General features: G+C 46.8%; 1 protein-coding gene across 2 annotated transcripts in view; it reads left to right on the top strand.

The window, feature by feature from the left end:
• The window catches only part of OTUD5 (OTU deubiquitinase 5), a 47,536-nt gene extending 30,592 nt beyond the window's left edge, over positions 1-16,944 (top strand). For both annotated transcript variants that reach the window (XM_081175744.1, XM_081175743.1), the window contains exons 3-9: positions 7,486-7,550; positions 8,365-8,521; positions 8,694-8,842; positions 11,279-11,464; positions 11,652-11,862; positions 13,644-13,757; positions 14,815-16,944. In XM_081175744.1, coding sequence (XP_081031870.1) covers positions 7,486-7,550; positions 8,365-8,521; positions 8,694-8,842; positions 11,279-11,464; positions 11,652-11,862; positions 13,644-13,757; positions 14,815-14,936 — 1,004 coding nt within the window. In that variant the 3' untranslated portion in view covers positions 14,937-16,944. The remainder of the gene's footprint in view (positions 1-7,485; positions 7,551-8,364; positions 8,522-8,693; positions 8,843-11,278; positions 11,465-11,651; positions 11,863-13,643; positions 13,758-14,814) is intronic.
• The last annotated feature ends 1,036 nt before the right edge of the window (positions 16,945-17,980 follow it).

Raw genomic sequence — 17,980 nt, 5'->3', positions numbered from 1 at the left:
AGATTCCTGTGGGTCATGGGGTCATAATTGTTAAGTTTTAAGGGCATCTCTTTTGTACCAGTCTCCATCTGGGGGGCCTAGTAAAAAAAACAAGGTAGAGCCTGCAAGTCTGAAGTCTGCTTAGCTTTGAGTAGCATCCAGGATCCAAGAAGCTCCGTGTTTTGGTGCTAAAACTTTGAAAGAGGGGTGATTGGATTTGAAATGGCGATGAAGCTGTTTTGTAGAGCATGTCCACCCTTCTCACTGAGGAACTGCTTATATGCTTCCAAGGAATCCAGAGTTCCTTGGAACAAGTTTTGAAAACCACTGCGCTAGGCAAACTGGCAGAAATCTGCTGGATTGGACGTCATTCTTAGCTGGGTGTTGCAAAATTTGTAACCTTGAAATCAGACAAAAAAACAAGGGGGGATAGGTCTGTAAAGGTTGTGGGAGGAGGAAAGGCAATTGCGAAATTCTGTGTGAAAAAGATACAAAATGTGGTTAACGCTTATGTTGTCTTTCTATACACTTTCACGGAAATGGTCAGCGTATTTTCTATAAATTTGCTATAAATTCTGCCACTAGCTGTCCTCATTCTATCGTAACATTGCTATATCAAATCGCAGAAGCTCAGAGCTAAAGAAAAAGCGGATGCCTACATAGAAATGAGGGACGCGGGTGGCACTGTGGGTAAAAGCCTCAGCGCCTAGGACTTGCCGATCGAAAGGTCGGCGGTTCGAATCCCCGCGGCGGGGTGCGCTCCCGTCGCTCGGTCCCAGTGCCTACCAACCTAGCAGTTCGAAAGCACCCCCGGGTGCAAGTAGATAAATTGGGACCGCTTACCAGCGGGAAGGTAAACGGCGTTTCCGTGTGTGGCTCTGGCTCGTCAGATGCAGCTTGTCACGCTGGCCACGTGACCCGGAAGTGTCTGCGGACAGCGCTGGCTCCCGGCCTCTAGAGTGAGATGAGCGCACAACCCTAGAGTCTGTCAAGACTGGCCTGTACGGGCAGGGGTACCTTTACCTTTACCTTACATAGAAATGCAGAAATGGAAGAGACCGTGAGGCTTATCTAGTCCAGCCTCTTACACTATACTACCTTAGGGAGACTTATTAAAAAGCATTGTTGCTCTTTTGAGGTTAATACAGATGGAGGTGGTGGCTGCTTCCCCCAGCCATGGATGCATACTGCCACAGGGGTTGCCATTGGCAACCTTTTTGGGCCTCCTTGCTCACATAAAGAAGCGCTTTGCACTTCTCTTCTTGTTCAGAACAGAATGCAGGGCAGGTATCCAGTCCTGGCCTCCAGCGAAATGTGGTCATGTTAAAGGGGACTTGTTCAGTACAGTGGTACCTTGGGTTACATATGCTTCAGGTTACAGAACCAGAAATAGTACCTCGGGTTAAGAACTTTGCTTCAGGATGAGAACAGAAATTGTGCTCCGGTGGTGTGGCAGCAGCAGGAGGCCCCATTAGCTAAAGTGGTGCTTCAGGTTAAGAACAGTTTCAGGTTAAGAACGGACCTCCGGGACGAATTGAGTACTTAACCCGAGGTACCACTGTATAAGAGAAGCCGAACCAGTCCAAACAGAAATTGAGCAGGAGGGCAAACAGTCACTTGTTCATGGTGAAATTTTGAGGGTGCATTTACTGAGTCCTTTTGGAGGAGTCCTACTGATGGGCAGGGCACACTGGCACTGCATTGACCACCACCACACCAGAGGATATGTTATGAAAAGGCAAGAGTTGGACTTGTGGGGGTGGTATCTTCTTATTTTTACATTTTACATATTACATCCATTCATATCTTAGCTTAGTTTTATATAGACTTCCCGGCTTATCTTCTACTGGCATCCTATTTCATATTCTTAGTTTTCTAATGTTTCCTTTCCCCTCTATTATTTCCCTTTTCCATTCCTTTGTCTTGTCTACTGCCGCTTATAGACTTATCCCACTTGCCAGCTAACCTTAATACCACTCTTTTTTAAAGTATTCTTCAAAATGCTCCCACTCGCCTCTTGTTTTCTTTCTTTCTTTCTTTCTTTCTTTCTTTCTTTCTTTCTTTCTTTCTTTCTTTCTTAGCTTTCTCTTCAGATAATGAGATTTAACCCCCCCCCCATTCACGGGACCTTAGATGGGATTTACCCCACCTACATACATTTAAAAGATGCACTATCACACTTAAAATACTGGAAATATTTTAAAATTATGTGGGGAAATATTGTGGGGAAATATTACAGCCTCTTTCCATCTTCAAATGTGATTCAAGTCCTGCAGTAAAATCATTCTGTTTTGCCTTTGGGGTTTCCCCAGACCAGCTGATACCTGCGCCTTGTGCCTCGGTGGTGCTTTTTTGGCTACAGGAGCACTGAAACTCACCTCTGAACAGCAGATACAGAGGAAGTGATTGTAGTAATGCCTCCAAAACAGAAGCTGGCTGTTTTTAGAGACCATTCCGCTGATGTGAGCCAGCTTTCAAAATCTTTTGGCATAAATATATTTAACTTGGGCCAATGGTTGAAGCAAAATTGCCCAGACTTGCAGTTGCTCATTATCACTGGCTGTGACGTCAGGTTACTCAGGCCAATGGCAGAGGGCTTACCTCTGAGACAGCTGATTTTGCATGAGAGCAAAGACCCACCATGCAAAGCTCATTGCTGGTGCCAGGTGTCCTGAATAAGCTGTTCAAGATTCACTGAGTTACAGGCTTGCCAAAAGTGAAAAGCATGAAGAGGGTCATTTGCAGCAGAACCACTTCCCATCCTATAAAAAGGCAGCAGAAAAGAAGCACCATGTTTTGAACTTTTCACAGAAACGCTTTGAGGTTATTGTTGACACTTTTATGTGAGTTATTAACCAGCAGCGATACCTCGGGAATTCTGTGAATTTGAACTGCTTTGAGATTGAAACTGTATGAGGCATAATCACCCAGGAGTTTCAGCGATGCTCATGTCTTGCTTTACTGGCAAGTCCCTGGGTCAGAGAGACATTTTAGATACATACAGTGAGCCTTGTTTGCCTGTCTTTGTGGTTGTGCTTGGTGTTGTGTTCCACTTGTGCCTCCCATAGTATGTGAACTCAGAAAGTTTGTCCTCAAACACCCAATCTTATGTCAGCTTTTGAATAATTTCAGTAGGTGTTCTTAGAAGTCATGTAAAAGCTGAACAATGAAATGAAATGGGGCTGCTTTTGTTTCTGTGTTTCTCCTCTTTAGCAATTTTGCTATTACCTACTTTTTAAGATGTAACCATCAGGCCCTGAAATGTTACACTAAAAAGAAAAAAAGTTTCCTGTCACCTTTACCCTCCCTCCAGATCTTGAGGAAGGAGGCTGTGGAAAGCCATCGTATGTTTTGTAGCTTTGTTCTAAGAATAACAATTGATCAGCCTGAAATACAGGCTGGGAGTCAGGGGTTCTCAAGGTGTCTCACAAAAAACAAAACAGAGTACAGTGGTACCTCCGGTTACAAACTTAATTCATTCCAGAGGTCCATTTGTAACCCAGAACCGTTCTTAACATGAGGTGCGCTTTCTCTAATGGCGCCTCCTGCTCCTGCTGCGCTGGCAGCGCACAACTTCCACTCACATCCCGGGGCAAAGTTCACAACAAGGGGCATCTACTTCCAGGTTAGCAGAGTTCGTAACTTGAAGCATTCGTAAAGAGGGCGGTACGTAACGCAAGGTTCCACTTTATAGTACCAAAAACTGAAAATGCAAGTTAAAACAAAACAAACACAATAAGCATGCAACATAAACCTTCCTTAACGGAGAAAAAAACTGTATGCAACTGTAGCCTCCCATTTCCTACCAAAGTTTTATCATGGCCCTAATTCTTCCTAGGGTATGTTTTGGAGCATGGACTAGGGCTTTCGTTTCTGTTTGTGTCTTTACTGAGCGGGCCTCTGTGCACGTGCACAGATCATCAACAAAAATGGGGCTTGGGGTGGTGACCACAACAGAAGTTTCGTAGAAAAGCCGATGCCCATGTGACTTGCTGGAACTGCCAGCTCTACTTCCCCACACCAGAAACCACATCCTTGTTTACATAGAGGTTAGAGATGAGTCACATACTCCCTTGATGCATTGCACAGCCCGCCAAAAAGCTGTCTGTCTTGCTTTCCTGCTGCTACCTTGAGGGGCCTAGAAAATTAGCCTCAGAAGGCAGTGTCCTATTGCCATCACGTACAGATAGGGAACTGCCTCTTCACCCCCTTGCACTGTTATAGGAAATGCCATTTTCAACATCCTGCTGTTCATGGGTACATACAAGGGCTGCCATACAAGGCAAGCCACCTTCTTCTTACCTGCTAATTCCATGGTGCCTTGAGGCAGGCATGGATATCTTCTCTTCATGCCGTGGAGGCTTTCAGTATTACAAATCTACTACTTAACTGGGAAGGTTAAGAAGGTTAAGGGCCACTGCCATTCCATCATATGGATGTCTTGCAAGGCAAGCTGAAGCGGGTGCATTGGGATGCCATTAAAGGCAGCTGGGCGCAAGTCAAATGGATTTGACTGTTGGAGCACAATGTACTCTGTGCACAATCCCCAGAAGGAATAGGAGTGGCACAAGAGGATTTGAATGGGGCTTGTGCTATTGTCTTATTATAGTTTTGGAGGGTGCTGCTGGAGTTTGTCACCTCTGGCACCAAGATATGGTGATGCAAAAACAGCCACCATTACTCCCCACACTGGAGCTTTTATGGCTACAGTTCTTACGGACCCCAGTTTGGCTTGGGGGTATTGTTGCTGTTTGTTTTATGGGTGGCCTGTGGAGTCTTTGTGGCTCCTGTTTGGCTCAGAAAAGAGAAGCCCTAGTGTTTGATACACCGAGGGTGCAAGAATGTCTTTCCAATTCCTGAAGCATAGGTGGTAGCAGTGGTTGCGAACAGGCTGTGGAGGCAGGAGGGAAGGTTCAAAGGGCGGAATATGAGAGAAGAAGTAGGAAAAAAGCAGGCATGGGAAGGGAAGCAAGGGGAAGAGGGATGGGAAATGATTGCTGGAAAGTGTAAGAGAAGAGAAGCAGGAGAAAGTTGCTGTGTTTGGAGAAGCAGCAGAGGCATCATCCCAAGACGCTTCGCTATGTACAAAGCACTTGCTACTCTTGGGCTTAGAAACTTTTTCCCATATGCTATCTCTTGACCTTGTGGTCCTGTGTGGTTGTCACAGGTCTCTTTTCTTCCTGGCATTTCTCTTCTACTCTCACCTTTGAGTGTGGTGATGATCTGAGCCTCATTCTCCTGTCTCTGCCACCACTGGCTCCACATCAGGAATGTGCCTCCCCAAAACACTATTCCCAGGTAAGGGCTGCTGACAAGCATCCCAGGATAGCTTCTTCTCTCCGCCTCCCTCAGTGTAAGTTGATTGGGCTGGTTGGGAGATTCAGGACATGGCATGTAGCTCAGTAGAGTCATTTGAATTTCTTTGTTGCTGAGCTTTATAAACCAAGTCCCCTGATTATGACTGGAATTCTCTATACTTGCCACAAATGCTGTTGAAACTGCTTTTTCACTAAGTTTTCTCGTTTCTTTCACAGTGACCCCTCTCCCAGCTGCTTCCTGAACTGGCCCATCCCAGTCCTTTCCAAACTCAGGAGGCTGTTCTCTCCTCTTCTTCCTGCCCCTTACGTTATTTTCTTTTGATCTGACTGCCCCAGAGCCATGGATAAGTTTGAACCACGCAAAGCCAACTTACTGATTTCAGTTTGTTATGCCTTAATGAGAATTGAGTCTTGAATCTCTTAGAGTCTGAATATGGTGTTGCTTCGGGATCCCTGTGGGTGCTGCATATTGAATCCTAACTTCTTTTCAGTTAACAGCAGTATTTTGAAGTAGAGACCATATAGGCAACTCAAAATAGCAAGGGATTTTGGCACTTTTCAGTAATTGGTTTCAGATATCTGTGACCACCCCTCATCTACTTTGCCTTCCAAGGTAATCCACTTTGCTGCAACCTTTGCTTCTCTGATGCTCCCAGAGCTGGCATCTGGTTGTTTTTCTACACTTGCCCCTGGAAATGGTTGCACATCTGCAAAGAATTTTTGTGATGTTGAAAAATCTGTAAGATCTGACTTTTCAGCGCATCTGTCAGTTTCAGTACTGGCTCTGATCAGTTTCATTAGCTGCCTTGTTGTGGATTAGCTGACAAATAATGGAACTGTGGCTCCCAGTTTCAATCGGTTTTAATTGTTAGATTACTCAACTAAAGCTTTTGGTGACCCAGCCTGTGCAGAAACGAGCTCTCTGTGTGTGTTGCAGAAATAGCACCAAACAAAAAATCAGGGGAGAGAGAAAAAGTAGAAAAAATAGGCCCACTACTTTTCCAGCTGTAAACGAGATAAACTAGCATTAAAATGTTTTTCTAATGGAATAAATGACTCTGGGAGGAATTTAAGGTAGCACTATGTCAAATGTTCCATCAACAAAAGCATTTCAGCTTCCCACATGGAACAATCCCCATACACCTCCCCCCCCCCCCGGTGTGCTGTTCTGATGGTTCTCCCAATCCCCCATAGCCAATTTGGGGGTATGGGTGCAATAGCAGGCAATGGTGTGAATAGCCCTGTTGACCCAGCAGAAGTCCTTGTTTTGGCTTTTGCTTGAGAACTCATCTGACCTATCAGTGTCAAGAGGGCAGGTCCTCATAGTTCAGGTAACACTGTACTTGCAGGCTGAGTAGGTGTGTTGCAGCCACAAGCCTTAGCCTCAACTACTAACCAAAATCTGTCCTGTGGGGAGATTTTCCTTTCCTGACCCTAAATATGTGATCAGTCAGGTCCCTCTGGGTGGCACATGATATCAGGGTTACATGCTTCCAAATTATAATTAATTATATGGTGCTTTTTAGCCAAAGGGCCCCAAACAGCAGTAAACAGCAGTATGAAAAGAACAAAATATTCAGTAGAGTGCAATAAACTGGCATAAATCAACAGCAAGCAAAATGGTACAAGGCTACAAAAAAGGAGGACCAAAAGAAAGCCTTTCAAAGCAAGAGGATTAAAGGGTGCTCTCGCCAACTCTACATCTGGCACATTTGGTGGCTGGAAATCGGAATAGGCAATGAGAAATACTAAAGAAGCTAACCCCAGCTAGAAGATTTAAGGGTGCCCAAGAAGTGTCTGCAGCTTGGGAGCCAAATGTTGATTGCTGTCTTTGGGTTTGGAGCTGGGGGGTTGGGGGAAAGGCCACCTTCAGCACTTATATCTCCTTGGTTTGTTGTACTGTGGGGGAAGAGAACCATGATGCACAGCTTGCAGACGAGAGGAAAGCCACACACGCCTCCCTTGGAATGCTGAAGACAGCACTCAGTGGGACCGTCCCAGGGTTTTTGAGCACTGGAGGAGTAAGAAACTGATCTGGGGTTCACTTGGTGCAAATCAGCAACTTCAGTTATGAAGCTGTGCTACATGCAAGGAAAACTAGGTGCTTCCAAACCTGTCTCTCTTTTCTGCTTATAAGGTAAGCGTTTGTTGGGTTGGGTCAGTGATGATCTCTCATTTCTTTTTGCAGCTGACCAGGTATATGGTGACCAAGACATGCATGAAGTGGTCAGGAAGCACTGTATGGACTACTTGGTGAGTTACAGCAGGAATCTAGAGGAGGGTGGGCTTCTGCCTCCACCTCTAAGCCTGACCTTCAGGACTGTGTGTAGCAGGCATTCTGTATTCTGTGAACACAGGCAGCCAATAAAGAACAGAGTCTTGCCAGTCTAAATCCCTGGCTTTTGCTTCTTCTCCAGCTTGTTACTTCTGGGCACTAAGGACATTCTTCCTATGAAAATATTATACCTTCCCTCCTTTGAAATGGTACAAGTGATGCTACAGCCACTGTTCTTTCTCCTCTCCCAACCACCTCTAAATTATACAGATAAATACACACACATAGGTATATGTATATCTCCACTCTTAAAATTGCAGTTCAGGGAGCCATCCATAAACTGCTTGAAAGGTGTTTGGCAGGCCCTTCCCTTGTGGAATCCTGTTGGCACTGAAGGGACTCTTAAGCATTACTCCAACTATGCTGCTGCTGCTGCTGCTGCTGCTGCTGCTGCTGCTGCATGTATGTATCGTGTGTTTACAGCTTCCATGTGACTGGGGTAATAATGTTAAATGTCCTAATTCCATGGTTGGAGCCACTTTACACATTATGCCCAATGGCCCAACATGATTAAGTTTTTCAACCACTGCCCCATATGTGTGGAACCCTTCTTGAGCAAAACAGTTCTAATACAGCATGGGCGCCCCTTGTTCTCTGCAGGTTCAGCTCTCCTAATGGGTTTGTGCCAAGAATCCTTTCCTGGAAAGGCTCTCCCACCTCCCCATGCTGTTTCTTGCCCCAAGTGGGAGCCTTTCTCCGTCCTTCTAACCTTGAGGCCCTTTCACATTGCAGATGAAGAATGCCGATTACTTTTCCAATTACGTAACAGAAGATTTCACCACTTACATCAACCGGAAACGGAAAAACAACTGTCACGGCAACCATATTGAGATGCAGGCCATGGCAGAGATGTACAATCGACCTGTGGAGGTTTACCAGTATGGCACAGGTATGCATGGCTCCTACTTCCTGTCCCCTAACCCTTGCCCATGCCAGCCCTGGGCTGGGGATGCCAGCCTCTCAGCTGCCCCTATAAAGCGTGGTGATGGCATCCAGCATGTTTGGGCAAAGGGCAGGGATTATGCTACACTTTGCACTGAGCTGCCATCTTTCCCTTCCAGAGCCCATCAACACTTTCCATGGCATCCATCAGAATGAGGATGAGCCCATCCGAGTGAGCTATCACCGCAACATACATTACAACTCTGTGGTGAACCCCAACAAGGCTACCATTGGTGTGGGACTGGGGCTGCCCTCCTTCAAGCCAGGGGTGAGTCTTTCCTGGATGGGTTCTGGGGAAGGGAGGTCTCTTTAGCCAAGGAGTTCAGTATCCCTCACTACCAGGGTGTCCTCTGGGGGTTGAAAAGTTGGGATGTGGCAAGGTAAGGCTTGATGGATAAAGAGAGGGCGGTGGGAAATCAGTTGACTAAGATGTGTGCCTGATCGTGTAACTTTGCAGTATGATCTGTGTATTTTTCTTTTTATAAAAGGTTTCTAACTCGTCTTGCTGTTATCAGCTACTCAGCTTGGTGGTGTTGCATGAATTTGAAATAGAAAATCTTGCTTTCCGAATTTGCTTGCTTTTGTTAATTGGTTGCAGCCGTTTCAGGAAGAAACCATGGAGGGAGATTGGACAAATCATGAATTTGAAATGTTCCCATAGGAAATAATTTAAATGCTCGCCTAACGAATGATTTCCTGGGAAAGCATTGTGTTCAGAAAGTGGGACCAGCATGTGTTTATATCCTGCCTTTCTGCCTAATAACTGGGCTCCAACGCTACTGAGAACAAGCAAAAAATAATACATAATAGCATGGGGCTTTGCACAGGGCTGTTCTCGGGTACTGGCAACTGGCTGGTTGGTGCTGCCTGCAAGCCCTCTTTTAGCCCAGCTGCATTTTACCTGCCACACCCCTAATGTTATGTTTGGTGCCAGGTGTAGAGCGGGTAGGGCATGGCTTTAAAAATGCCCTTGCAAAGCAAATCAGGCAAGTGAGTCAGAAGTTCCCAGTTGCTGCTGCTACTACAATGACTGTTTCAGCTGCTACCCTTTGAAAATTCCATGGTGCCTGGACTATGCAGAATTAGACAAGATGACAGGAAGGATTTGAAACCTGCGGGATCAGAGATTCTCAGAGGACTGGAGTAAATATGTGAACTATCTGAAAAGCAATTGTAATCAACAGATTACGCTAGTGGGATTGCAGGAAGTTTTGTAAGGAGAACTGTGAAATATTGCAGGGGAAAGTATGAAGAGAACTATTAGTGAAGGACTATTAAAAGTAATAGTGAAATTAATGAAATGCAGATTGATAAAGATTGTAAAATCTTCAGATGTGGTTGATGGAAGTCCAAAACACTGAATAAGATGAGAAAATATGTTGTATGTTTTTTTTTGGAAATTTCATGTAAAAATCAATAAAAATATATTTTAAAAAAAGAAAATTCCATGGTGCCAGGAGTGGCCCAGGACAACGTGCTGCTAGAGACAAAATCCCCAGTGCAGCTCCCCCCACCTCCTGCCCCTCACCGTCTCCTAGTTCACAGCACTCAGCACAGCTGGGTGTCCGCCATTACCAGCTGCTTGCTGCCTCCTGCTCCTCAACCCCTGTGGCAGCACACCCCTCTACTCACCCCTGGGTTGCCCCAAAGAGGAGTGTGCTGCTGCAGCTGCCAGGGTCAAGGAACAGGAAATGGCAAGCCTCCAGCAGCAGTGAGTGCCCAAGTCATGGCTAGTGCTGGGTACTAGCCACAAGGGGCAGGAGATGGCAGCAAGGGTGCTGGCTTCGCCTGTGGGGAGGGGGAAGGCATGATGGTGCAGGGAGGGAGTGGTGGCGCCACTGCTGGCAGGGAGGCAGCAGGAGGTACAGCCCCCCAACCAACCACTCGCTCGTCTCACAGCTTCTCCTCCTGCTCTGCTCTCCTCTCCAGGTGGCTCTTTCTGTTGGCAAATGGGGCAGATGGAGGCGCTAGAGGTTCTCTCCCTCAGGCCTCAGATATTGCTCAGCTTCATCTGGTGAATGAGGTGGGGCTGAATCAACCCACCCTTCTGAAGGATGGGGCATTTTGTCCAGAGTGCTGGGCCTGCCAATCACCATCGCATTTCTGATGTGGCCGTGTGGCAGAGCAGGGTGAAGAAGCATGTAAAGAGGTAGTAGCTGTAGGATGCCTTCCCCAGCCACTTCCAAGCCAACCTCAAAGAGGCTGCTAGGAGACTATTGCCTGTTTCCTCCCCCAGATCTGACAAAGCTTGTCCAGCCGCATTTAAGATGAATTAATCTCATCCTTTCCTTTATCTACTAGGGGAAAATTGGATAGATATGTGCTCTTCCAAGACAACCTTTGGGCAAGTTCCTCCCTCTCTCACCCAGATTTCTTTATTTCAATTGTGGGCAGAATCCCCATAGCATATCCTGTCAGCCCAAGGATTTCTCTTCTGCATGTATCCCACACCTTTCCCATATCTGCTTGGCAGGCTTGGGGGTGCCTCCTAAAACAAATGGGGAAGGGTGGAAGGAGTCCTGCTGTGCAAGCGGAAATCCTTGCGCTGGCAGGAGGCGTGCTAAAGTATAGTTGCCCCTGTGGTTGTTTTCCTGACGGAGAGGGCTTATCTCCTTTTGCTGTTTAAAACATGCAACCAAACTTGGGCAGCGGGTTTGAGCCTGGGACTCCAGTGGGCTTGCTGAACTCCCTCCCCTCTCTGTAGTATGCGGAGCAGTCCTTGATGAAGAACGCAATCAAGACATCCGAGGAGTCATGGATCGAGCAGCAAATGTTAGAAGATAAGAAGCGAGCAACTGACTGGGAAGCAACCAACGAGGCCATTGAGGAGCAGGTTGCCAGGGAGTCTTATTTGCAGTGGCTGCGTGACCAGGAAAAGCAGGCCAGACAGGTTTGGTTTATTTCCTCCATGTGTGAAGGGGAAATGAGGGTTTGGGGACATCTCGGGGATCACTAGAGATGGGGAAGTGAGTCTTCCCTTCTGTTGAGACTGGCTGTAATACTGGCCTGGCTCAGGGAAACTGATCAACAAGATGGTTGGCCCTGAATAGCATCTCTACCTTTTCCCTTCTCCACAGCCCTGCAAAGCCAGCGCTACCTGCAGCTCCGCCACGGCGGCTGCAGCCAGCGGTTTGGAAGAATGGAGCGGCCGCTCTCCACGCCAGCGCAGTTCGGCGTCTTCCCCAGAGCACCCCGACTTGCACAATGAGCTGAATGCTGCCAAGCCACCTTCCCCTGGGAGCACCGCAGCTCTAGCACTTACAAAGCCCCCCTCGCCGTGTGCTCCTGGTAAGTGCCCCATAAGTCAGAGCAGGGAGCAGAATGACTCCTCCGGGTGGGGAGCAAGAAGGCTTAAGCTATGGCAGGGGCTGGGTGAGGCGGCCATTACATCACAGGGAGACAAGCTTGGTTGTGACTTGGGACATGTGCAGATCAAACGAGTTTTTCCCCAGGGGTCAGGCACATTCTTCTTGCACACAAAACACCTGCAAGCCACATAGGTCTCTCTGAGCTCCTTCTGGTTGTCCAGGTGACAGGACAAGGTCATCCAGTTTGCCGCTTCCACCACACCTGTAGACACCATAGTGCTATTCTGTCTTGATCCAGTCTTCATAGTGCTGTTCTGCTTCAAAACACTGTGGTCCTGTAGAAGCTGCAGAAGGGCTGTGGTGCAGTTGCCATTATGCACTACTGTGGTATATTTCTCCACAGCTGCTTCCTCACTGCCATTTTGAAGAGATACGAGAGAAGGGAGATTAGCTATCCAGCAGCCAAAGTGGGGAATGAGGGAAAGGACAAGATATTTATCTTTCCTTACCTTAATTTTTTTAAAAAAATGGAGCGCCTTTCCAGTTGCATTGCTTGAGGAAGTTCACACTGACTGTGTTTAAAAACAACCCTTAAAATAAATGAAGTAAGTAAAATAAAAATGCATAACAGTCCTATACAGCAGAAGCCAGGCATAAAGTGTTTCTCCATCCGATAAGATCTAGCTGTAAATGGGTTGGAAGCCATAAATGAGCCTGCAGGGTTGGAAGCGAAAATCCTTAAAGTAAGCTGAACACAACAGAATTAAATATCCCAGAGGCAGAGGGAAATTTTCACTTAGTAGTGAACTTGGAAAGTCAGATAGGCCCCCCTGGAAAGGTTGTTTTACTGCTGAGGTGCCACAGGAGAATGGGAGGGATTCCCCATTCATTCATCCACAGATTTCACCTCCTGTCAGTTTTGGATTTGGAAGATCTTAAGGTATGGGGAGGTGGTCTATTAGAACAGAAAAGTGGTGAGGCCAGCAGAGCAAGGGGTTAGTAGCCCTCCATCATGATGACTTGCAATTCTGGATTAATATTTCTCTCACAGCAGAGAGGGATTTGAGTCCTCACAGAGGCCCCTCTATTCTCAGGCCTAAAGGAGGCCAAAGAGTGGCTGGCACAGTCACTTAGAGGACTCACTAGTGCAGGATAATGACCTCTGCCTCGGGTGACTCCCTGGATCATTTTATTGCAGAGAGTTGCAGGGTGTTGAATTGATGTCTAGTATGCCAGACGGAATCCACACAGCCCTAAAAAGGGGGCAGGATAGTTACCAATAAAGAATGCAAGAGGTTCTGCCTGTGGATTTCTTCATCTTTTGACTCTGTGTGTGCATATGTCTGTCTAATATTCATCAGGCTAATAATTGTAAGTCGCTGATATTTTTTTACAATACAGTACAGTTGTATACAAAAAAAGTTTGATAGAGAGATAAATGTTTTTTTAAACACACACACACACACATAAAAAACACTGAGATTTTGGCCATCCCACAATATATACTCTGGTTTCTATCAAGGGGCAACCTGAGAATAGGTAAATTATGCCAGAATATGGTCAGACTAATATACATGTCAGAGTTCAGACTCTTTTATCCATCACAGGAAAACACCTGCAAACTTGTTAAGTTTAAATTGCCTTTAAAGGAATACCAGGGGGCAGGGCATTGTTGGGGAGTGTGTTGAGAATTGACCCTTAGGAGATGAACATCCCCTTTGCATGCAAATAATTCTACCATCGATCTGCACACCTACCCAGGTACAAGCAGCCAGCTTTCTGCAGGCGGTGGCCGAGCAACCCCTCCCTTAGTATCGTTGTATCCAGCCCTGGAGTGTCGGGCAATAATGCAGCAGATGTCACCCACAGCATTTGGTAAGTGCCCTCCCTTGAGCCAAGCATTCAGGCGTTAAGGAAAGTGGCGCTTTAGCCATTCAGAACCTTATTTTCTTTCCAGGCATTCTGATGCTGTAGCTGGAGACTCCTTCAGTTTTCCAGTACAGAACCCTGCATTCAGTGGCTGCTTTTCACAATATATATATAACTGCTTAGTGTGTATATGGAGAGGAGACAGGTCAAAATTTGTCGTTCTGAGCTTGAGCAAATCTAAAAATGCCAGGCCTTGTGGGAAGGTGACAGACAGCTTGAGCAGTTATTTTAAGTGAGGATTTCTGGGCTGCTGGAAACACACCTCAGATCTGTTTTCATTTTGATGTTTTCAGCAGGGTTGCCATATTTCAAAAAGTAAAACCCTGGAAATTGCCTAAGATTCAGGGCAAAGCTGCCAGGATTTTCACGAGATACTGCAACTAGCTCTCTCATTTTCCCTGGCCCTTGCACAATCTCTTGGAAGTCAGCTGGTTTCTTTGGGAGGAGGAGGTTATGTACCTCCGTTTGTGGTCTTCCCACCTAATTCTTCCCAGACTTCACACTATGGAAATGGTGGGCAGTAGGGTGGGTGGGGAGGAGGAAAATAAGTGCTATAAAAAATAATCATGGATAATAGAGCCCTGTGAGTACAGCAAAAAAAGGGGGGAAAGAATTGCAATTCCAAAATTGTGTAAAATTCAGATTTTGATTTACAAAAACAAAAAGGGGTGAGAGCTTTCAGATGAACTAGGTTGAGTGCCAGAAACTGAAAACTGCTAACTTAAACAGGAATGCTTGGAGCATTGAAATGAAGTATTTTTTCGCCACTCCTTGTTGAGTCTTATTGTGGCCATTAAGGTGAAAGCATCTAGTCTGGAGCATCAGCGGCTGTGGTGGCAAAGGATGGGATGGACATGGAACTATGATGCAGTCGACTGCGCATGGTCGGCTGTGTGTGAGAGGTGGTGGGAGAACGGCTGGTGGTGGGAGAACGGCTAGTGGCGGGAGTCTAGTGATCCACGACTCCACCTGTGACCGCTTCAACCCCTTTGTCTTCTGCCAGGCTTGAGCGACTGGGATGACGACGAGATCTTGGCTTCGGTGCTGGCGGTGTCACAACAGGAGTACTTGGAAAGCATGAAGAAGAGTGCCCTGCACAGAGACAGTGGCTCAGACAAAAGTTGATAACTCGTTTGCATCTCCTGTGTTCGCCTGACACCCCTTAGGTGCATGTTTTGGCAGGAAGGATGATAATACCTGGGACCCCTCCCCTCCTCTGCTGCTGCTGATCAAAGCTCCTTCGGCTGCCCTTTTGCCCCGTCATTTTTTGGCTCTTTGCATCCAACCTCCAATGTGCTTGGGGGAGAAGCGAGAGAAGGACTGGACCTCCTCTGCAAGGAGCTGGAACACGCACAAACTGGGGCATGCTGGGCTTCCCCCTTCATCAGCCGTTCCTTCATTACTGAATATATCTATATATATGATCCAATCCTAAGTGAGACCTCCCCACTTTTGAATGGGAGGGTTGCAGTTTGCTTATAGGGTGGTGGGAAGGTGGACTCTTCCGGTTGGGTTTTGGAGAGCGGAGAGAAGCTCAGCTGCTTCTGTGGAAGCAGAGTGTGACTGCAGGGCCCACCAGGTTCCCTCACCCTTGGGAGCTGGGGATATAATAATGTTCAAGCATGAAGGGGGTTGGGGGGGCTAAGCAGTGTGTTAACGGTTATTTCACCTGCCCCCTTTTAACACTAGTATCCTGGCTTCTAACGGAAGGGTCTTCAGTGGAGTGGGTCCCTAAACCTGCAACCATTTGAAATCACTCCACCTTCATCTCTGAGGAACAGCTGTGGTCATCTACAGGAGGACCACCTCCGTGGCTGCTTTTTCTTGCTCCACGTGGCAGCCTCTCTTCTCTTTCCCACTTGGGTGTCAGTCCCTGTTTGTTCACGTGTGGCCCCTGACATCTGGGAGTGCACCACAGGCTCCCGACTTTTTGCCCAGCCATGTGGTCTCCCTGACGCTCTGCTTGTTGGCTTTCTTGGCCTCTCCCGCTGCTGACTCTTCTATTCTCCCTGTGCCTAGCAGCGGGGGAGGAGGGACGGGGGGTTGGAGAACACACCACTTGTCATTCCATGTCAGCACTTCCTAGGAATGGGCCAGGCCTTTAGCTGCATCGTGGAAAGGAGGCGTTGGTAACAGAATGGACTCTGGCACAAGCTCAGAAGCTGTAGGCGACAACTCTACAATGTTGGGAAGGTCCCAGGTTGTCCTGTGATGAAAGTAGACCTTGAACCCCACAGTTGGGACCCATGCAAATGGCGGGGGAACCTGTCCCACAAGGACCCTAGACTGTTGGCAGGCTGGCCTGAAGGTCAATTAACTCCTAGAAAAGAAAGATCTTGCCTCTTCCGAGTGTGGTGTCTTCCTAATTACTGCTGTGGTTATACAATCCACCTAATGTGGCCATTTATTTTTTATTCTCGAATCCTGGGTGTGAACAAACGTTTCTGCCTTCCCCATTCATGCAAGGGGCACAGCGCCAGTGCACTCAACTACTTCTGCAGCTTCGTGTTGTGTCCAAAATTCATGAAGGGCTGGGATTTGCTAAAGGTCCTGCCCCCTTGGCATTGCTTTCTGAGGCTGCAGAGTGGCAGCTTTGAAAAGGGGTGGGAGGGAAGTGGGTAGGTAGTCTACTGCTTTAGGAAGACAGGTTTCAAAGTGGTATTTGGTGCCTGAAATAAAGTATTGATCTATGCTCTACTTCTCTCTCCCCCCCAAAAAAAAACCCCTTTGTGTTTCACCTGTGAGAGAGGTGCTTAACTTCCCTGTGCAGAATGAGAAAATGAAGCAGGAACAGGTGAGGGTGTACTTGAAGTATGAAAACAAAGCAAAATACCCAAACCTCTTCCTCTGATGTGCTTTCTTGTTCCTACAAAACCCTTTCATGGGTCGCCTTTCCTTGCTTCTCCAGGGATCCCTTTATGCTCAGCTCCCATGATTCCCCCACAAGAGTTTGCAGATGGAGCCACTGGTTATCAGCTTCTTCGAACTGAACGGTGCACAGGGGCCACACTTGGATGTGCCCATGTTCCCACTCCATGTGCTGGTTTACTGCCAATTAGATATTAAAATTCCTTGACCAGAAATGCCAAATTCTGCAAGATCGTTATAAGCAGAATAAATCATGTAAATATTGCCTTGTTTGATCGAGTAAAGTAATCAAATAGATTTGCAATACACTGCAATGCGCGGAGGATACACACACACAAGCTACTTAACTGGTAACCATTCCTTTAGCCAGGCCTCATAAGGGATGGCAAGGCCTGTAATAGACTTACTAGAAAACGTAGAGCGCTGTGAAGAAGATTGAAGGAGGAGTTCCTTTATCTCCCCACCCCCATGTTATATTCACCCTTTTTACCTTTCAGGATCTCCATTTTGGCAACTTAATTTTAAAAATGGAATCTGAGATGCTCAGGAGCCTGGTGGGTTCCATGACTGAAGGCTGTTTTAGACAACAGTCATCCAGTGAAGCTATGTCTCGTATGTTAGAGTTGAGCTTTTGTATTAGACGGGGGAAAGACCAGTTGAACAAATAAGCACAATATCTCTGGTTGATCTGTTCTTTTTGAGCTGGACTTCATTCCTCACTTGCCCTCTCATCCCTGATGCACCATCTACTGCTCTTCTCCTGGAAAGACTCCAAAAGGGTCAGTGACCCATCATTACAGTTGGTGCCCTACAACCAGTAGGGAAGAACAGGTTTTTAAGTACCCCGTGGCAGCCAGGAATGGGCATTTGATTGCATTTCCAATCCAAAGAGATGTATATGTGTCTCCGTACAACTGTGGCTGGCTAACAGGTAGCAGGGACTATTCAGAGAAAAACCTTTATTTTATACTAATTGTTTCATTGCTTACACATCACAGACCAGCTTTCTAGAAAGCAGAAGAGTAGCCAGGCACCATGCCTTAAGTAATTGCCAGTGCCAGCTTCTCTATTGTTGCTATATTGGCACCATGTAACATCAACCCTGCAGGAGCAGTCACCAACCCGCTGATAACCAGCCCTCATATTTGCTGCCATTTGGGCAGAGGGAAATAGTTGGTAAGCAATTGCAGCCTGCTTCCCTGAATTGAAATAGCTAGTCAAACCATGGCTAAATGAGCTTTTGCAAGTGCTTTGTGCAGCCATCAGAATAGGGGAAGTGCTATTGGCTAAGCCGCAGGGAG

The sequence above is a fragment of the Podarcis bocagei genome, assembly GCF_964188305.1.
Source record: "Podarcis bocagei genome assembly, chromosome: 17".
Classification (NCBI taxonomy): domain Eukaryota; kingdom Metazoa; phylum Chordata; class Lepidosauria; order Squamata; family Lacertidae; genus Podarcis; species Podarcis bocagei.
Note: the sequence above shows the minus strand (reverse complement) of the source record. Positions and strands in the feature narration are given on the sequence as shown.